At 38.6% G+C, this 22,755-nt stretch overlaps 2 protein-coding genes across 3 annotated transcripts in view; one reads left to right on the top strand and one right to left on the bottom strand.

The window, feature by feature from the left end:
• Positions 1–6,234, bottom strand: part of LOC126480322 (probable G-protein coupled receptor Mth-like 5) — a 125,441-nt gene extending 119,207 nt beyond the window's left edge. For both annotated transcript variants that reach the window (XM_050103857.1, XM_050103856.1), the window contains exon 1: positions 5,800–6,234. In XM_050103857.1, coding sequence (XP_049959814.1) covers positions 5,800–6,177 — 378 coding nt within the window. In that variant the 5' untranslated portion in view covers positions 6,178–6,234. The remainder of the gene's footprint in view (positions 1–5,799) is intronic.
• Positions 1–22,755, top strand: part of LOC126480306 (RNA helicase aquarius) — a 346,791-nt gene that overhangs the window by 119,555 nt on the left and 204,481 nt on the right. Inside the window, exons 7-8 of the mRNA XM_050103855.1 lie at positions 18,436–18,549; positions 20,038–20,141. Coding sequence (XP_049959812.1) covers positions 18,436–18,549; positions 20,038–20,141 — 218 coding nt within the window. The remainder of the gene's footprint in view (positions 1–18,435; positions 18,550–20,037; positions 20,142–22,755) is intronic.

Genomic DNA, 22,755 nt, shown 5'->3' on the forward strand with positions numbered 1-22,755 from the left:
TGAAACAGATACCTATAGTATACACAGACACAAAGATGACCTGCCATTGGCAAAACTGATGAAAAAGCTTGCTGGAGGAGCAATTGTGAATGCAAGTGATGTTTCAGAATTGATAAACAGTTTGAAGTGAATCGATCTTGCGAATGTTGAAATTATTAGTGAACCTGCAGAGGACAGTGATGAGAGGAACTGCCTGAAGAAACTGTACCCTGTGATCACTCACACTGAGGGTTTGGCAGTGCTAGATGTCACATTGCATTATATTGAGAAGCATGCAGAATCTACTCCAACTGACACCATGCTTCCTTAGAAGATGGTGTGGCATTGCTCCAAAAAATTGAGATTCTATTTTAAAACAAAGGACTACTGACAATTTCTTCAAAATGTGACTTACGTTTTTGCAACTTGGAAATATGTGTCCATATATGTACTTGTAACACATTATGTATCAAACAATGGAAAAGCCAGGATGGAATGTAATAATACCAGTGAAGGTGGAGATGCTGAGTTACGATAGGCACAATAAAAATATTCACACAATTAAAGCTTTCGGCCATTAAGGCCTCCGTCAGCAGTACACACACAGACACAGACACACACACACACACACACACACACACACACACACACACACACACACACACACACACAAACGCAACTTGCACACACATCTGTAGTCTCGGAGAGCTTGGCAGTGTGGTCTCAGCCCATTTATTCACGAGGGTGGGCTCTCGTCCGTGTCTGTTCCACTTAGCCTACATACTTTTGTTACACCACCACCAGGCATCTAACATTGCGATGGGCAGAGGTCACAATGTTTTGGCTTAACAGTGTATTTTTTTGTGGATTTATTCATCAAAAACACAAAAAATAATTCTTTAAACATTGTGAGAAAATTCAGTGTGGAAGGTCCTGGGTGGAATAAATTGTGTGTGTGCGTGAGAGTGAGAGAGAGAGAGAGAGAGAGAGAGAGAGAGTCTGGAGAAAGAACATTGTCTGAATGCTTAAGGACCATTTCAGTTCTTGGACATGCATTACAGAGGGTTTCAAACAGGGAACCAATGCTCTAGCTGACTGTCCAATTCGGCATTTGCCACACCCACACCCTGCCATCAGATCGCCACATTGTGTGTCATGATTTGTCACTCCACACGTTTTTCCACTGTTCAGTCGTCCAGTGTTTACACTCCTTACACCAAGTGAGGTGTCATTTGGCATTTAGCTGCGTGATGTGTGGCATATGAGCAGCCGCTCGACCTTGGAATCCAAGTTTTCTCACCTCCCACCTGTCATAGTACGTGCAGTGGATCCTGATGCAATTTGGAATTCCTGTGTGATGGTCTGGACAGAGGTCTGCCTATTACACATTACGACCCTCTCCAACTGTCAGCAGTCTCCGTCAGTCAACAGACGAGATTGGCCTGTATACTTTTGTGCTGTATGTGTCCCTTCACATTTCCACTTCACTATCACATCGGAAACAGTGGATCTAGGGATGTTTAGGAGAGTGGAAATCTCGTGTACAGACATATGACACAAGTGACAAGTGATATCCAATCCCCTGGCCATGTCCAAAGCCCGTGAGTTCCGCGGAGCGCCCCACTCTGCTCTCTCACAATTTCTAATGACTACTGAGGTCGCTGATATGGAGTGCCTTGCAGTAGGTGGCAGCACAGTGCACCTAATATGAGAAACATATATTTTTGGGGATGTCTGGATACTATGAGTAGAGGTACCTTTACTCCTTTCATTTTTTAAGCATTGAAGAAAGTCTGTAGTAAGAATATATTTTTGAACTGGCAGTTTCTTCTTATTAATAGCTATTGTTTTGCATTTCTTGTTTTATGTTATGCTGGACATATTTTTACATTTTGATTCTGATTATCTTGTTTGGATTTGATATTTATTCTTCGTTACTCGTTTGGTGATAATATAATTAACAGATTTGTGTGTGTGCTATGGTCTTTCTTCATAAATGCTCAGTTTTGTCTGTTACATTTCTCAGGTGTAGTTAAGTTTTTCCATGCTCCATTTAGCTGTCATTTATTATTAGGGAGAGTATTTACATTGGCAACTGTATAGAAAGGGAAGTTATAGATGAACAGCTCTGTTATATGCATATGGGTGACTCTGTATATGCATATGAGTGACAGTTAAAACTGTGCACCAAATGAGTTATTTGAACACTTGCCCGTAGCAGGCAGCATATTTTCAGTTAAACTGTATGAAAATGCTTAAAAAATTAACTTTTTCACCTTACTATTGTTTCATTCCTAACCATTTAAACGCCATATAGGCTCCCTTGCTAAACTTGAGAAGTTGCTCCTTTGTGATGAATGGTACAGCGGAGTGAATAACTTAACCTCAGTACAGAACAGTTACTAGGATTAACATAATTACTTTTAGCAAATCCTCTGCCTTTGCACCACTTGATAAAGAAACACAAGAAGTAATGATGGGTTGTAGCTCTGAGATTGGTCCTGAAACTGCTGGGGGGGTTGGGATGTTTCAACAGGAAAATTACTGTACTCTCAAATCATGTCTGGTATACAGTTTTAACCAGTCACATAATGAGTATGCATGTGATATTATAAAACAGGATACTCTTCAGAACCAAGATGAAAGTAGTAGCTGACTTTGATAAAAATGTAACACAGTGAGTAATGAATTGCCACAGGTTCATTGATACTTTGATGTTGGAGAGCTGTTGAAATGTGTTATAGGCTGTTATATTGTAAGTAAAAAATTCAGACTTCGTAAAATGGACTTAATTTTTGTAATACAAAAGAGAACAGAAAAGTAAGACACAATATAGATGCAGATGTAGAATAAGGGTTTCCCTGCTAGTTGTCTCCATAATACACTATTCTGAATCACCTAAACTACTGTTATCCATGTTAAAGCATCATTTAGATTGAGGTGCTTGTTTCCAGAAATGCTATTCGAAAAGTTTAACAATTTTGCACTTGTGTGTATGGTACACAACGTGCTATCATCATTGTACAGGCCTGGCCCAGTAACCAAGCAATAGCCCGGTCAGTGGCAGCATGCTTCATAACCTCAGCCAATGAAAACAAAACATAACCTCAGCCAACACAAAAGTGGGATCCAGTGTGAAAAGGGCTCTTGCTTGGTTTGTTTTTTGATTTGGAGAGGATAACGCACCAGGAAATAGTTCCCCAAGGGGATGCAATTAACCACCTTCAAGTGAAAAAACAAGTGCATGAATCACTATGGGCAAACTAGCTGCATTGTGGCAATCAAAAGATGAACACATCCACCACAACACTCCTGGTCATGTAACATTTGAGTGTCAGGCAGTTTGTGACCAAAAACAGAATGGCAATTGTTTTGCACCCGACCTATCCTAGCTCCCATGTGACTTTTCTCTGTTCCCTAGAACAAAAAGAGGCCTAAAAGAGAAGTATTTTCAAGACAAAGAATAGTTGAAACAAAAACTGCTGAACATATGAAACACTGTTGACAAAAGCAAACACTCCTTCCTAACTGGCTCTTTGTCACAGATGACTATTGCTCAACTGGTGCTAAAGTTTTTGTAATATAAGCCCATTAATAGGAGGAGCTGCCAGAAAGAACCTTCAGTAACTACTAGGTGCCCTCTTCGATTGATGTAAGAATCTAAAGCATGTGTTCTACAGAAAACTGAATCCTGAGAAACCTATGGTTATGAATTCTTCAGTGCTGAAGAATAAAGTAATCTAATGCTCCTGCTGAAATTACAGCCATTTTAGAAAGTCACAAATGATTGTAAAGAAAGAGAAAAGAGCAGCAGGAAAATTCTAAGAAGCTAAATATATTAAAAACTCAAACCAACTTCTACATACAGCTATACTCATTATAATATGAGACATAGTGACTCATCAGTTGTCCTGTAAAGTTCTTGGTGATGTAAGCCTATTTTTAAATCTGATCCATAACTGTGGGCACGCAAAGCAATCAGAATCAGCTGTGCCCTAAATGGCACAATTACAATATCACATTTTATTGTGAATGTAAGCATTGCCCTTATTTACCAGAACTTATTTATTTCACTTAAAAAATTACTTGCAAACTTCCTCTCTCTCTTCAGAACATCATATTATGGTAATAATACTTTCCCAACTTACTTCTCCCTTTTCCATTTCCATATCATAATGAGGCACTTTTATGGTTCTTCTGAAATCAGTCACTTCATTCTATGTTAAAGAACATGTTCATGTAAACACTGAGATAGTATGTAATAAGATGTAAGGGATCAATAGCTCTTTAATGTGACTAGCACCTTTTTAACTGGATTTCCTACAAATGTTGGGTGTAGTTAGACTAAGCACAAATCATTAATAATGATTCAGAAAAAGATAATTATTAAAGCAACTTCTAATAATCTTCTTTTTGTTAATGCAAAACTTTTTCATATCCCTGAATACTGGCCTTGAAAATGAGATACATGAAAAACTTCAGAGGAATAAATAGTTCTAAGGCACATCAGTTCCTTATGGTTTGTCTGCATAGATTGGAAGTAAAGATTTGTATTTTATGTGAGAAACTTATTGAATGATTTTTTCCCACTATGGGAAGAAATTTCGTAAGATACTACATCACATTGAAATTAAGGAACATAGAATAAAGAGAATTTGAGGGAAAATATCACTCCAATTCTTATTAAAAAGGACTTTACGAATTACATGGCGGATAGTTTTGTGCCTGAATGTTGTATTTCCTGCCTAAAACAAATGCCCATAATGCAGCACTTCTTTTACTGTGTAACTTCTACCGCATTTCAATCTTTCTTAGGCCCTACATGCAATAGCAGTAAAGTTTAAAAGTGTTTCAATAAATTAAAGTATAAAAATTTTTTGTTTGTTTGTAGATCAGGCATTCAACAGAAAAAATCACGAACGGCACTGAAATAAATGTTTCATGCTACAATTTAATTTTTGTTTTTTGATGTATTTCAAAGCTTCCTAGCTTTTCCGAAAAAAGTTGTAAGTAAACTGACATTAAAGATGGTATTATACAATTGCTTGCTACGTAAACAAAGCTACAGTGGTTCATTGTCGATATGCGATTGATCGCATTTCATATTGCGCTCAAAACAATAGACATATTTGCATAAACAATGCAGAGTTTTAAATACGAAGTTGACTCGGTAGACATGCACTTCATTACGAAGTTATCGTAACGCTGGATTTCTTACGCACTATCATCACGGGAGCGTTAGGCATATATATTTTTTGTTTCTGATTTGCCTGTAGCTAAAATAACCTCTAGAAATTTCTACTGTTGTGCTACACAGCGAGTTCACAGGAAATGCGTCCGCGAACAACACAGCATTCGAGCATATTGGATTACATGCGGACTTAGACTCCTAGCCCGGCTCCACAAATTATCGTCGTCCTTAAATTACTTGTCAGGAAGCCTCGTTAATTTACTCTAGAATTAGTTCGAATTGTTTTCAAGAAACGAATTTCTGCCAAAACTTCTGTCTAGTTTGACCGTAGCTCTATAAACGTAACAATATTGCTTCGTGGTAACAATTGTGCCTTGCATTGCAAAACAATTAACTGTTTTTTGTGTCGCACTTGTTTGTTTATGTCGTCGCAACGCCAGATTTCTTACGCGTTATAATCATTGTAGTAAAAAGAAGCGTGACACCTCTTCCTTTCGAAGATAATTTTAGCGTTTTGTTCCGCATTTCGGAAGACTCCGGTCGTCATAGCAACGCCTGCTTGGCGTGCATATGATGTCACAGTGGGCTTTCTGAGTCAACTAGGTATGACACATTATTCCTGTACTCACCCTGTCTAGACAGAATTGTCCAGGCTTGTAATCCACATAGAGGGCGCCAGCATATTCATTTTCCTCTAGATCGACCTGTTGCTCGGCGTGATTTAGGGCTATATGTCGTAGGATGCCCTGCGGCAGAAGATACAACCTGTCCAGAGATTTCGGCTGGTGGAAGACTGGCCATAGGGAGCGTGGGCCACACTGTGGGACGCTGTCGATGAGCGAAAATCCCTGAGGAGGTGTCCAAGTAGCGTTGTCCTTGCAGCGATAAGATTCTGTATAGCAGCAACGTAGCAGATTTTGCTTGTGGATATTGTCGGTAGCTGTTGCGTTCCCATTTCCGGTTAGCGTCGCCAACGCTGTCAGGAGCAAAATTATTAAGAGTGGCATGATGGCGGTAACTAGCTTCCCTAACAACTGGCATTAAACGTTCTGCTGTCGCCAACTGCTGCTGCCATCTCTCGGACTACCCAGCAGACAACCCCCTTACGTCGGCAATTGTGGGAACTAGAAAGAAATGTCACCTGCTCAGGTAAAAGGGCGCGTCGTACAAAAAGCAGAATCACCATAAAGCAGTTTTCTCGCGAATCTCGAAGAAACCTCATATTTTCTAAATTGTTTTCAATAAATTATTACCATATTCACCAAGATTTCTAGAGTTATAAATTGTTTTCATCATTCGCCAAACCGTAGAATTTCGTGAATGAGTTTCTCAGCACGTGCATTGAATTTGCACGTGAAATGTCAGTAATCTTCTCCCCCCCCCCCCCTTTTTTTTAGAACACCTAAAATGCCCCTTCACTTGGCTATAAAATGATGAAAATTGTTAGACGCGAAAATTTAACGAAAAGCAAAAACAAAAAGATTCCAACATATATTCCATTTAATATATACTGATCAGTTTTCAATTTTAATCACAACGATTTTCTTTTCGGAATCGTTCTTTAAACTGCTGTGGATTCAATACCTTTTCTGTGTTAGTATTCACAGTTAATATGATTAATCAGTAGTCCTACAAATTATATGATTTACAAGTAGTGTCCCATAATCCAAAAAAATCTTACACCCTGGTCTTGTTCTCAAATAGGGAAATGCAGCTTTCCAGCCCCCAAAGAGTTGCACTAGTGGCCCTCTAAACACTGCAAGACCCATGCACATACTATTCTTTTAACATTAAAATATTTTTTTCATATTCTTAGTGACATTTCGAACTTTTATTTCCTCCCCTCTCTTTATTCTTGCTTTTGAATGTTTAGAGTTAGAGTTTTACATATTAATCCTGCTGTGCATCCTTTATTAACGTTGTTATTTTCTCTTTGATTATGTGTGTAGATTGATAGTATGTAATTTTTGTGTTTCCTTTGCATGCTGGTAGTGAGTTTGTTTTACCAGGTTGAACTACATGGTTCTTTCCCTGTGACTTTCTATAAATGTAGTATCATGCTGTCTTACTTCAGACTTCCCTCTATTTACTTATGACACATTTCAGATTAATGTGTATGAAAATATACTTTCTTGATTTTACTTCTGATGAAAGTTCTCAAGTTTTGAAACAAGTGACAGTGTTGGTAAACACTAAGCTCTCAGGTTTTGAGGCAGGTGGCTATGTTGGTAAACACTGGGCCACTCTTCACTTATAAATAGGTGGGAGCTTAAGAGAATAATTAATGTCAAAAGTTCAGTTTTTTGACAGTGCTACCTAGCTCGAAGTCTGAAAGCTTTTCAACATCAGTTTAATTGTCCTTGATCCCACTTGTATTATAAATCATTACCCAGCCATCCATCCACTGCCTCACTACTCTTTGTTAGAGTCTCACCAAATCACTCTCAAAAAATTGCTGTGATAGTATCTTCATAAGGACTGTTGTTGCGGTTGATGTCCTGTCCCAGCCTTTATTGTCCTGAGCATAAATTCCAACTGCAAGCACCTTGTTGTTATTTCAGACCCTAAACTTTCTTCTTTGCCCCTACAGCTGGTATGCTTCATTGATACTACCAGTTATGTTAAGGATTACTATATGGTTTGGTTAACCCAAGGTTTTAGTGTTTCTGCAGTACTTAAACTGCTTTGGCTCACAGCTCTTCTTGTAAGCATGGAGACCCCTTGTGATACTAATACCTTAATATGCACCATAAGACTAACCCCCCAGCTGTCCTCTCTACAAGGGCTCACTTTTGTGGATAAATGCACAATAATGAGCCCAGGATGTTGACCCATTACATTGCCATTCTTGTGTTGCAATCCTAGTCTCTGACGCATCTTCTCTCTGACTTGGTCTATCAGTCAGCTTTCTTAGTCTATAGGTCAGCTTCCATGTTATAAGCCGGCTTTTCCCTTGAACACTGACTGAGGTTACTTTTATAAGCTTTTATTTTTTTCCACTTTCTTCCTCATACTTTCTTGGATAACTTACGTTCAGTTCCTGGAAGCAGGTTTGACATCTTGTCTCCCCCCTCCTCCACCTATCCAAAATTTTACCTACCATTGTGCTTGCAGGATATGTTGGGAAGGTCACTCGCCATGGAGCACATTTCTCCCATCGTGCAATTGAAGGAGTTAGTGGATGAAAGTGCTAAGCTTCAATTTAGTAACAGTTAGTCTGATCACATTATCTGTTGTGTTTTCGAGTAAACCATTACTGGCAACATGTTTTTTCCACATATCCTGCTAGAAAGAGTTTTGTACTGTATAATTTCATTTGTCTTATTGTATTTATTTTCTTGTCTTTGAACTTAACCAAATATATAAAAAACAGTAACTGAAAATACTCTCTTTTGGTGTAGTGCTTTCTTTTGGTGACTGCCTTCAATTTCATCTTAAGCATTTCTTTTGAGGGTGGTCGAATTAGGTGCTAGTTCATTGAGGGGTGTTGACAGGTTCCGGCATAATCATAACCCCCTGACAGTGTAGGCAGTGCACTGTTGATGCCAGAGCTGCAAACTCCCCATGCAAAGGAGTGTATGCTTGTCCTCTTTGGGGCAAGGGGATGTCAAATAGTGATTACAATACCAGGCAGCCATTGCTGTTGAAAGGAGTTGCACAAGGGGGGAGCCCCTGATTGGAGCTTGAGATGTCATGCCAGATGAGCTTAATGAAGAGAATCAAACTGTTGCACTTTGGTAGCCATAGGGCCCTAGCTGTTTCACCAGACAAAACAAATCTGTCCAGTGCGGAAAAAATATGAGCCAAACAAAGGCTTGCTCTTCTCTAGTCACCCATGGAATGAATGTAAACTCAATACAAATAAATTTCCTTTACCTCACATCTATGGTCACAAATTTTTGTCATCAGTCTACTGGTTTTGGTCTGTAATGACCATCTTCAGATCTGCAGCAAAGTGTGGGAAAAATGCAAATACATTTTTGCTGCGGATCTGAAGATGGTCAATAGACCGAAACTGGTAGTCTGATGACAAAAATTTGTGGCCTTTACGTGAAAGAAAGGAAATTTATTTTATATTTGGGTCATTGTTCAATTCGTGATAATGTTGCAGCTTGTGACATCAATACAAATAGTGAGACATACCCACTCAGTACCCAATTTGTACGTTTGAGCAGAAATCTATTTTTCTTTGATGCACATATTGAAGAAAAATTCAGGGAAGTGACATTCATTACCAACATGCAAAGTAATTGAATCCTAGTTAAAGCAGTGACACCTGTCACAGGCATTGCTCTCCTGCAAGGAGCTCTGTGACATCCCTGTCACTATCACCATCTTCAAGAGCCTCAACGTGATTGTGTTAGTTTTCATCAATATTTCATGTTACAAACTTGGAAAAATGGGATGTCCATTATATTTCCCATATCTGATGGGGAATGATAGTAGAGTGGATACTGAAGCCTTTATTTTCCAACTGGATGCATTATCTGAAAAAAGTCAAAATAATGGTTTACTGCTGTGATGTAAAGCCATACTTCCCACTCCTCATGTGGTGATTTACAATTCTGTGTTTTGGACACATGACGATATGCTTCCCCCATACCTCCCAACTGTGGAGATTGCAGGCACTGCAATAACGCATGGCCAGGATGTATTAGCTTCAGAGAACCACATTCCCTTCATTTAGTGAACTGCAGCGTGTGAAAGAAAGAGAAAAAGATACAATAATACAAAACCTTTGACCGTTTCCTGTATTCTGAGACAGAGAAAAAAACCAGCTCAAATGACCACAAACATTGTGGATACAGTAACTAACCCATTATCTATAACAAAAGTGAACTCCTCTGCTTCTCCCACAATGTCAGGTGCTGGGGACTACCTGAATTCATCTTCAAGTACAGGGCAGGACCCCTTTGCCCTATTTACACTGTACCCACACCGGGAACGTTGTTGTTCCAACCCTGTACCTTCTCAACAGGCTAATGTTACCACACATCATGACAGCAGCCAAGGCTCTATGGAGACATGGACTGTGGGTCACAGGAGGACTTGTTCATCATACCTTTCTGATACATTACAAAATAATCACCAACCAGAATTAACACTCCATATACAAAATATTTACCAACTGGAGTTAACACTCCACAAGGAGAACAAAGATGAAAGGAAGAAAGAGGACAAGAAAAATCAAAGCTGAAGATGGACCTGGCGTCCTCAGCTGCATCCCCCTCCCTGCCCAACAACCACTGACATTAAAAAAGGAGAATGCTTACTGCACCACAGCTTTCAGATGTTTATTAAACATTTGCATTCAGTATATTTTAAGAGCAGTCAACAAGTTAGTAGAAAAATAATGGCAAGAGGTCGGAAAGAGACACCAAAAGAAATTTAAAGTGCTCTTTTCTAACAATAACATCTTAGAACAAAAGAGTAGTGATAATTTTAAGTTTTATGACAGAGTTGTCAACCTCTCAAGTTTAGACGTGAGCACAAGAAAACACAGCTTACCACATGAAGGATTCAGCTAGAATTTAGCTCAGGAACAAAATCCCAATCCTATTGTGTCTATGTTTGGCCATATTAAAGTAGCATTAGATGCTGAAAAAGTTCTCATTGTTGAACAGAACAGTATTACAAGCAAAGCAGCCAAGATTATTGATACAGCAAAAACAATATGCATAAAACTGAAGTAAATGTTATGAAGAAATGTGCAGTTTACATAGTGTTAACAGAATATTGGTTACCCATAATACTCTGGCTTTAAAGGCAGATAGGGGGAATACAGTCGTTCTTGAGGAAAAAAGAGGAGTATGTCCAAAAACCATAGCCTTCTTCAATACAAATAACATTATACACATTGATAGGGATCCCAGTAATAAATATCAGGTTTAAGTAAAGAAAGCTCTAACTAAGTGTAGCCTTTTGCTCACTAATAGAGAAATCTGCTCACTAATAGAGAAAAAGACCAATGTATAGTGATGAACCTTCAGTTTCCCAAACTGCAATGACAACCCAAAATTTGGAAAGAAAAGACTGACTGTTAATTGTACAAACAGTTCAACATATTATTAAGCAAAAAGCTTAACGTTATCATTAACCAAAATTATATGTTTGACAAAATGTTCACAGTTAAAAACTCAGCAGACCTGATAAACCATATCAAAGACATTCACATCCCAACTAATGGCAGATTCTTCTCCATAGATGTCACTAATATGTACACCCAGCATCTCAAATGCTGAAACTATATCCTTTATCAAAACAGACATATTCAAATTCAATAAAATGAGTCATACAGAAATTGACAAATAAGGCAACCTTTTTGAATTAGTTATATCACAGAACTATTTTACCTTTAATGGCCAAGTATATAACAAGAAGAAGGTTTAGCTGTGGGGAACTGCCTGTCAGGCACACTTGCAAATATTCTGTTATTGAAAACAAATTTTTTGAAAATTCTGATGAGCTAACTAAGAAAGTCATATACTATTGCTGTTATGTAGATGATACACTACTCTTGTTCTGTGGCATTCGTGATGAAGCTAATATATGTTATCAATGATTTAGTCAAAGATGATGTGACTTACCAAACGAAAGCACTGGCAGGTCGATAGACACTCAAACAAACACAAACATACACACAAAATTCAAGCTTTCGCAACCAACCGCACATACACAGACACAAGCAGACATTTGTAAAGGCAAAGAGTTTCGGCAGAGATGTCAGTCGAGGCAGAAGTACAGAGGCAAAGATGTTGTTGAAAGACAGGTGAGGTATGAGTGGCGGCAACTTGGCGGATAACGAGAAGAGAGGATATACTGAAGGGCAAGTTCCCATCTCCGGAGTTCTGACAGGTTGGTGTTAGTGGGAAGTATCCAGATAACCCGGAGACCAAACGAAAGCGCTGTGTGAGTGTATACCTGTCCTTTTTTTCCCCATAAGGTAAGTCTTTCCGCTCCCGGGATTGGAATGACTCCTTACCCTCTCCCTTAAAGCCCACATCCTTTCGTCTTTCCCTCTCCTTCCCTCTTTCCTGATGAAGCAACCGTTGGTTGCGAAAGCTTGAATTTTGTGTGTATGTTTGTGTGTGTTTGTGTGTCTATCGACCTGCCAGCGCTTTCATTTGGTAAGTCACATCATCAATGATTTAATCAGCTACGTAAGAACATCACCTTCACTGCAGAACATGAAGAAAATACGAGTTGTAAGTTTTTGGACCTGACATTTAAAAGAGAAGGAAATATTCATCTTTTCAACATATTCCAGAAACCATCATCGTCTGACTGCATAATTCACAGCAGTTCTTGCAATCCACGGTCCCATAAAGAGGCAAATTTCTGCTCAGCAATTGACAGGATGATCAAATACCCTTTAAACAATGTGAGTATTAATATTGAATTACATACGCCGGAGAAGGTAGCATCTCACAATGGCTGTGACCCGAAACTAATTTCAAAAACCAGAAAGAACATAGTAAGAGTAGACATCAGATTACAATAGAAGAGAGCAAGCTAATGGAGAAATATAAGTTTATAATCTTACCATACTGGGGTCACATTTCTGACAAAATAAGTTGGTTGTTTTAGAAAACTGGACTGCAAATTGGTTTCAGGATGGAGAACAATATAAGATCATGTTTTATACACAATACTGATAAGAGCCAAATATATGTCAGTTATGTATAAAGTAACATGTAGTGGTTGCGATAAATTTTATTATGCGTAAACAGAGAGAAACTTCAAAATGAGATTTAGAGAAAATACTAACTCTAGTGAAGCCAATCCCTTAGCATTCAGTGCTCATTTAAGAGAATGCAAGCATTCTGCTAATGACATTAACAAAAACATCACCATTTTCCACAAAGTAGAAAAAGGCATTTTATTTATTATTCTAGAAGAAACTGAAATAAACACACTTATCACAAAACGACTAGACAACATACTTATGAACTGAGGTACAGAATAGGATGTATATCAGAATTTCAGCAGTGTTTTAACTGAATAATTTTAGTTTGGAGTCTGTCGTGCATGTAAAAATCGTCGAATTTGACTGATACATTGGATTTCTTCGCAATCTTATTTCTTTTGTGCATTCTACCTTCACATTCCAATTGTCAGAAATTGGATTTACATAATTATATGAATGTATGTCACAGATTTATATAAGTATGTTCACAGAAATAACGAAAGACAGGTAATGTAGACTCGTTGACCTGTCAGTACCATGTTTACTCTATATGACAGGTTTGTCAAACATTATCAAGAATTGTCACTGCCTAAAATTTGACAACAACAATGTAAATGTACAAACTGTGTACTATGTTATCACACTTATTTTGGATTCTGTTGTATTAACTGTCAAGCTTGTCATTGCTATAGAAGTGCATAACGTAAGTAGACTTATATTACTGCTATATAAGATCAGTTATCATTTTGTAGAAATTGATGCACATACAGTTGTTCATTCCCTTGTACCAGAGGCCACTGATGAGGGATTATAAACCTGAAAACTGGTTTTGGCAAGTAAAAAATTTCTAGTGCAGCTCACGGTGTGTAGAAGAAGCCTTTTAATAAAGCACTGACACTGAAATTATGCACATTGTTGTCATTCCTACTCAAGAAGTGGCGTAGGTAAAGGCTGAAGTGTGACATGTCTTCTTGCTTCTGCCCCTTCATTCCTGGTACCCCTACAGCCATTGTTCAGGGGAACTGTAATGTTTACCTTCAACACCAGACAGAAGGCAGACACTTACTGATCTTACGTTCAGTGGTATGTGTGGCCCTTCAGGAATCTTGAGTCCCTGAAACATATATACCCCTGTCCTATGTAATTGTCATGCCTTTGTAAAAAATACAGTAGACCCTGAAGGATGTCATGTGGTGTCTGCACTTTGGTACTTGTGGGCATATTTAGTGAACAACATTCACTCAATATAGCATTAGATGATGTGGCTGCTCACATAGAGGCGACTATGAGTTACTCTCCCTGTAATGTTTATCTCCCTCCAGATGGGGATCTGACATATCAAGAGATAGCTGACCTGATCCATCAGTTACCTCCACCTTTTCTGCTCCTGGGTGACTTCAGCCCCCTCAACATATTGTGTAGCAATAATAGAACTTCTAAGCAGGGTACTTTAGCGGGAACAAGTAATGATAGACTTTGACTTAATTTTACTAAACAGTGGGACACCAACTCATTTTAGAGTGGCACATGGGACATATACAGCCATTGATCTTTCAGTCTATAGCTCAACCCTCCTCCCTTCAACCCAATGGATGGTACACAATGGCCCCTGTGAGAGTGATCATTTCTGAGTGTTATGATTTTCTCACACTTTTAATCAACCAAGCACTGTTGATAGTGTTCCCTCAGGAAAGCCGATTTGCATGTTTTTGAGCCTGCCCTACCATCCAGTACTACTCTACAAGGGAAAATTGACAACTTAGTAGAGGACACAACTACTCCAATACTAAAAGCAACATAATTGATGATTCCCTATTCTTCAGAAACATGTCATAAGAAAACAGTCCCATAGTGGACACAGGAAAATGCTAAGGTAATCAAAGATTACAGACGGGCACTGAAATGGTGTAAGTGTCAACTGTCAGTGTTAAATCTTATTGCCTTTAAATGATTCCATGCCCAGGCGTGCTATTGTGCCAAAAACCAGAATAAAGAATGTTGGGAAAGGCAACTCACTACTGTAGGGACCTGTACCTCTTCTTCACAGATATGGGCGAAGTTACATTGTATCTTTGGTTGCCAGCTAAGTAGTAGCATTTCCGGTCTCCTGTTAGACAGAACTGTTCATTCTGGCACTACTGTTATGGCAGAACGTTTTGCAGCACGCTGTGCTCAACCATCAACATCTAACAACTACCCCACCACCTTCTGTCTACACAACACTACTCAACATCTGTACCCACATAACACTCCTTTCAGTGAATGGGAGCTCATCAGTGCTGCTGTCCTTAGCAATGACATGGCATCAAGACTCTCAAATGCTACAGCTTCTAACCATGGCTCACTAATACCTCATACTTGTGGTCTTCAATTTTATCTGGTTTGTGAATGTGTGTTTCCAACCTAGCGTGATAGCCCATTTTGGAACTAGGAAAACCCTGTATGAAATGGGCAGCTGTAAACCTATCAGCTTTATGATTGTTTTGTGTAATTTGCTTGAATGAATAATGACCCCAATACCTGTGGTGGACTCTTTGAGACGAGTGGCCTTTTGTGCAACAGCCTATGTGGATTTGCAAAGGGCAGATTCATAGCTGACCACTTAACTTGATTGGAGTCTGCTATAAGGGCAGTTTTTGTCTGTCACCAGCACCTCACTACTATCTTCTTTGACTTAAGGAAGGCCTTTGACGGTTTTACCACTTCATTATTGAACTTTGCAAATGTGATTTTGAGGCATCCTACTAATTTTTATCCAGAATTTTCTGTCCTTCCATCTCTACCCTCCCCCCCTCCCCCCTCCTCCCTCGATCTGTGTCTCAGTTGGAGCATTCTTCAGTGCTCTCCATACACAGCACAGTAGAGTCCCACAATGGTCTGTGCTGAGTGAATCTCTTTTTGATATGGTGTAATGAGTTTCTTCAACTAAGAATGTTACTGGAATGCAGCTACAAGATGCCATCAGGGAAGCATGATCCTAGACCCTCATCCCAGCTTTCCAGTTGGACACTGTGAAAACAAGCGTTATGCACTTATACCAACAAAGAATCATTCATCCACATCGAGAACTTTACCTTTGCAACGAACAGCTCAGTGTGATAGAATCATACTGGTTTTGGAGCTTTTATTTGATGCTCAGTAGACGTGTTTCTTACATATTTGACAGCTTAAAAAAAGTGTCAACTAAAGATCAACACACTCTGCTGTCTCATAGTGCGAACCACTCTTTCCTTTTGCATCTATACAAATGACAAGTCTTATCCTGACTGACTGGAATACAGATGTCTGGCTTATGGATTAGTTGCCATTTCAACATAATAACTACTGGATTCTGTTTACTGCCATGGGATTGGATCACAACTAACACCTTTCAGATGAGAACTCTGAACAGCCTCCTGTTAGAGGCTGAGATACCACCTCTGTGGGTCAAACATCACCAAATATTACTAAATTTGCAGTATGTGGCCACAGCTACTCTTAACACCCAAATCATCACTTCCTCTTCGTTAACAGGGTTTGCCTCCCACAATGGCAACTTACATTTGGTGATGTAGCAGCCACTCTGACCACCATCTTCTTCCAGTGAACCCCATCATCAGGTTACTTTTGTGAACTCCTTGTGCTGTGTATATCATTCAAAATCTGGCTGTGTGTTTCCATCGGACCAAAGGAAACTGTAGACTCTCCTGCATTCCACTGTTCATTTCTCTCAGTCCTCGGAGAATTTCCTGGTTTGGCAGCGATCAGTAGTAATGGCTAAATGTTTGATGATCACACAGGCTATCTCTCTATTCTAAGAGCCACGAATAACACTCAGTGCTGCCTGAGTGTAGGATTTTGCTGCAGAACTAATACCATTATCCACACTGTCCTTTATACTTGTACTCACACTCATGAAAATATCACAATTTGTAGTGACTCCCTAAGCAGCATTCAGGCTGTAAGTCACAGTGTACCCAGAACCTGTTCGTTTTGCATTCATTTAGACCCAAAGTGATGTAGAGATTCTGGGAAATTATCTTGCAGACTGATTAGCAAAGAAAGCTACAGAAATGGAAACCCTGGAGATATGGATGCCGGGCTCTAACTTGGTGCTTACCTTATATTTTCAGCTGTTGGATGCTTGTAACAAGGAATAGCTCACTATGAACACTACAAATAAGATGTACCATAAAGGGATCCACAACCACACGGTGATATTCCCTTCACCATTCTTAAAGGAAATCTTTTACCTTATGCTGACATCCTCAGACAGGAGTATCACCCCATTATCGTTGTGACACCCATCTGTTGGTGCCCTTATTCACATCCGAGTGCTCTGACTTTGGTTATCAGTGGAAAACAAAACGCTGAAGCTTGACAACACTTTGTCTCCTCTGTAAAGTGATGATGTCCAAACAGCACATCCTGTTTTACTTTTTTAATAGAGAGTGTTTTGAAATGCACTTATTTTAAGCTTGTCACTAAGGTCTCATCTCCTTTTTCACTGGACATAGCTGGACAGGGATTTGAACACTGCTTCTCCCAAATAAACAGTTTACTGCCTTAAACACTGTGCCACTTCACTTGGTTTGTTAGCATATGCTGTATGGCTTTTGAACATGAGGCATAGTAACTAATTCAATACTAGAACAAGGCCTCCACCGATCTTTCATTTTTCTTTCTGACCTACAACCCATTACTCAATGGTGGGAAGTGTGTAGATGACTTACACCGCAGTGACCATTTCCTGATTTGTCCACTGAACAGAGCAGTGCTCAGATCAAGGCTGTCATAATGTGTTCTCAGCTAATCAAACTGAACATTATGCAGGAAACCACTTTATTCTAATTAATATAGAAACAAATGTGATTGTGAAGTGATGAGACCAGGCTAGGGATTATTGAACTAACAAAATTTTTATCTTCTTTAATACTGCAAGTACCACAATAAATCTGACTTGCAGAGAAGACAAAGCAAAATATACCTGTCACCCTTAGGCTGGTACAATGACGGGGGAAATATATAGAACGAGCAGATATGGCAGGTGTGGAGACTTGCAAGGATTGTAGTGTGATACAATATGATGATTTATGATGTGCTGTGTATTTCACACTTGACTTGGAGTGGGTTTGGGGAGGTGCAACAGGTGGTGAAGAATAATAATTGAGGAAAGATGTGTTTAAACAACTGTTTGATTGTGGTGCCTCTCTGCTACTCTTGGGCTGTGGAGTAACCTTAACCTGTCTATTAGGGTGGTGTTCTTGTATGTGTGAACTTATACTCTTGTGGGAGTAGCCATTAGTCTGTGAATGACTCATTTTTACACAGAGTATGTTGTATTATGACAAGAGGACAGCTATTAATTTAAATGAGCACTTGCTCTCTAATTTTAGATTATGACAAAATTTTTTATTGATCTATGTGAAGGTGTTCTACATTCTTTTATGTGAATTTTGGCACATTCATCTAAGAATAATAATGGAAAATGTGTCCTATAAAATTAATGTACGGTGAAAAAGAAAAGTGAGATTCCTTTGTCTTTCACGTTTCATAGATTTCTCACTTTACAGCTCACACTTTTGTTGTGTTGTTTCAGTTGCTTGATATGCTGAAGTTTTATTCACGCTTTGAGATAAGTGATTCAACTGGGGATCCATTAACTGACCATGATATGACGCAGCAACATTACTCAAAAATAACATCATTACAGGTAAGTCTTCTAACTGTTGATATTAGATGCAAGCCTTTCAGGTAGCACTTCATATATCAATCAGACATCTCAGAAGGCTTCTTGGAATTTTAGTATGTATTTAAATGTTTGTGATTCCATTTTGTCAGTGTAGCTTTCAGAAATAATTAAGCACGTAACATGGGCAAGGGAAAACTGCTCACAGAATAAGACTGTCATATGCTTCAGAATATTCATATCTATAATAAATTTAACATTGCACAAACATGGTCAAGAATTATTGACTAAATAAGCCTCTCTTATGTTACTGTTTTCTTTATATTCAGTTAACGTATTAGTACAGAGCCGTGATTGTGCCCAGGTGTGCACTTCTTTATCTGAAGCAAATCAGTGGCCATGCATGTCTTTCTTCAGGGCTCCAAAAATATGGAAAACACATGGTGAGATATTGGGACTGTATGTAAGATTTGTAAGGGTTTGCCAGCAAAACTTCTGCAGTGTAATCGAAACACTCTTGGCAGCATGGGCCTGCTAGTTGTTTCGAATATGCTGCAGAAGTTTTGCTGGGAAGCCATTACACATCCTCCATACAATCCCAGTATCTCACCATGTGATTTCTAAATTTTTGGGCCCCTGAAGAGAGATTAGTGGTCACCAGTTTGCCTCAGACAAAGAGGTGCATGCTTGGGTACAAGTTGTGTAGATAAGGCAAACATTTTCCCGAGAAGTCATTGACTGTCTTTTCTCACACTGAGAGAAATGTATAAACAATTATGGCATTTGCTCTTGAAATAATGAACAGTTTACTTACTTTCTCTGATACTATTATGTGAGGAAGAATGCAAGACAGGATGAAAAGTTGCAAATCAATATAAAGTGATGTATATCAGAAGTGAAAAGCATGAGCAGAAAAAAATGAAAGAATCTAACAAATGAGGACAATGAGTGGGATGAAAGAGATCAGAAAATTAAAATGAAGAAATAAATGGGGCTGACACTGCTCTAAAGCACTGTATCTTACTGATAATGCTAGTACAGGTGTTTTCATGACCTAATTACTTATCTTGTTATTATAACTCATTATAGACATAAAGCGTGAAGTGCTACCCTTCACAGCTATCTTCCTCATTGTGCTTCTCACGTTTCACTAATACATCTCAGTTTCACTCTATGAAATACAAAATACTGTAAAAACTGTATGTGAACAAGCATGTCATCCTCAATTTCAGGCACGCTACTGTAACAGGATAAATAATGCAGTGGTAAGCCACAGTCCTGATTTTCTTAACAAATGCCAGTATTAAGTGTGATATTTAGGCCATGTAACAATCTTCTTTCAAAAATGATTTGGGTCAGCTATGTGATGTGTGTAAAAATCGTAATGCACATAGAGAACCAATAAAAGAGAATAATACAGATGGTACCGAATTATTTATGTGTTTGCAATGTACCAGTGCATATGTGTACAAAATATATTTAATTTCTTCTTGAACTTCATTTTTTTTGCAGAAGGCTGCATTTGCAAAATTTCCAGAACTCAGAAGTTTTTCTCTTGCAAATGTTGCAAGTGTTGATACAAGGGATTCTTTGTTAAAACATTTTGGTTCTTTGAGGTTGGTATATTTTTTGTTTTCGTCTTTTGGGTATCTGAAATTTAATTAAACTAGTAATAGCTGTTTCCATGTAGCAATTTGTATACAGAGATATGTGATGAAATAAATACATGCTAATTAAAAGACTATTGATTATTATCGAAGTCAGAATTTTAATGCAGGCTGATTCAGAATTTTTCACATCTATGTTACATTGATATTTTTGGGGTGTTGCACTTTACAAGCCTCTTTTGGTAAATAGCTGTGGGTCAATTAGAATGAAACACATTATATTTGAGGAAGGGTAGTTAAACCTACATTATATACATATACAGCTAGTATGTCATGAAATGTCTTTTATACAAGTACAGTGTATCATTTTTGTAATGAATGCCTTATGCAAAAGTAACCATTTGCTTTTCCCATTGCACCTCTTCACTGCACATATCTTAGTCCTCTCAGCAAATGGAAATCCATTGTCATAATGAAAGTGGTTAATCACTATGAATTTATTACATGGAAAACAGTCTGACTGGTAACCTGTCACAATAGAAACAAGGCTCGTTACATTACTAAGGTGATGTGTATTGTGCATATCATTGTGCAACTGTTTTTTCAACCTTGAAATGTTCTTTACTCTTTATGCAAATTTATATCTTTCTGGCTGAAGAAACAGTTTACTACATGTGTGTTTTTGTGCTGTTGTAGAAAATGTCAGGTATAAGATCTGACACAGAAGAAACAAGACTGATGCTTCAAATCTGTATAACTACCAGTATTCAATTAATGGTGACTGCCTTCACATTAGGAACTGATCAATTTTGATTAAACTTGGCTATCTGATAAAGATAGTTACAGGTCAAAAACAGTTATATTCCATAACAAATAGTTAATTGGTAATTTGAGCAGTTTTATTTCTTTTGTATCCAGCTGATATGTACCAGCTCGAACTGTAGTTTAACTTGCTCATCATCAAGGTTACAATCCACTGGATTCTGGAACTGAAGAATGTCACTCTCAGTTCTGTCAGGATCTGAAATAAAAATCTCTGCAATAAATGCTTCTTCAAGTCAAAAATATTTTTTTTCAGAAAATGAAGGATGGTATCTTCAGGAATTTTAGCACAAAACTCTTTGAAATGAAAATGAGAAAAGCCTTCTCCTTCAAATTGTGCTTCAGATTCTTTGTTGATTCTTTAGAGACCACAGATGAGATTATCCTATTCCTAAAGTAAAAGTTGAGTTCATTGAGGTGGGAAGTGATGTCGACCAAAAATGACAACATTGATGGCCAGCCAGGATCTGACAGCTGTGGATCAGCTCTCTTTTTCAGTGAGAAAAAAGTCATCTATTTCATTTTGGAACTTGTAAAAATGAAACGGGGCTTAACCGCAGCTGAGACACCTCACTGCTATGTGATAAGGCAAGTCACAGAAATCAGAATCAATTTCTTCAAGAAAAGCCTGGAACTGATGGTGATTGAGTGCATGTTGCCCGATGAATTTGACACAGGACAAAATGGGACAAGGGCCCATCTAAAGTGTGTGTGATGGTGATTTGACTTGTATGCAACATGATCCAAGAGCATATCTGTAGATCTTTGTGTACAAGGATATCCGGATGATGTCAGGATGCTGGCGATAGACAAAGTTTAGAAATGGAATTATTGACTTGCTGAAGTAGCGTGATAGTAGATGGGTGACCACGTTGTTACTCAAAAAATTCTGAAGGCAGTCTGAGTGTTCACCATTCATGAATTCTGCTGCAGAAGCTCCAGTGTCAGGTTTAATGGCTGCATGTAGTCCTAGTAACGCCTGCAGTAGGGCAGATACTTCTCACGTTCTATATGTTTTATCAAGCAAATTCGAGTACTGTCGAGGAGCCAAGTGAACTGATGTCGCAAACCGCATCTTGTCTGCAAACCATAGTGTCATAACTCCTGATTTAAACAATGCTTTATTATATTTTATTTATTTCATTTGTTGCCATGAGTTGGTTTTGAGCCATTATTCAGAATGCACTGCCAATCATATAAACTTTGCTTGTACATCTGTGTATACACATGTACTGCACGAGCCATCGAAGGCTGCATGGTGGAGGGTAACATGTCATTCCCCTTCTTCTTCAACTCATAAATAGAGTGGGGAAAAAAGATTGTTTATATGCTGACGCGAGATACACATTGTTGGCAGTAGAATCATTCTGCAGTAAGCTGCAAAAGCTGGTACTCTTAAACTTTCTCAATAGTCCAGAATGAAATTTTCACTCTGTATTGGAGTGTTTGTTGATATGAAACTTCCTGGCAGATTAAAACTGTGTGCCAGACTGAGAATTGAGCTTGGGACCTTTGCCTTTCACAGACAAGTGCTCTACCATCTGAGCTACCCAAGCACAACTCACAACCCTTCCTCACAGTGTTGTTTCTGACAGTACATCCTACCTTCCAGACTTCTCAGAATCTCTCCTGCAAAACTTGCAAGACTAGCACACCTGGAAGGAAGGATATTGCAGAGCATGGCTTAGAAGCAGCCTGGGGGTGTTGTCAGAATGAAACTTTCACTCTACAACTGATTGTGCACTGATATGAAACTTCCTGGCAAATTAAAACTATGTGCTGGACTGATACCCATACTCCG

The sequence above is a fragment of the Schistocerca serialis genome, chromosome 1, assembly GCF_023864345.2.
Source record: "Schistocerca serialis cubense isolate TAMUIC-IGC-003099 chromosome 1, iqSchSeri2.2, whole genome shotgun sequence".
In the NCBI taxonomy this organism is placed as follows: domain Eukaryota; kingdom Metazoa; phylum Arthropoda; class Insecta; order Orthoptera; family Acrididae; genus Schistocerca; species Schistocerca serialis.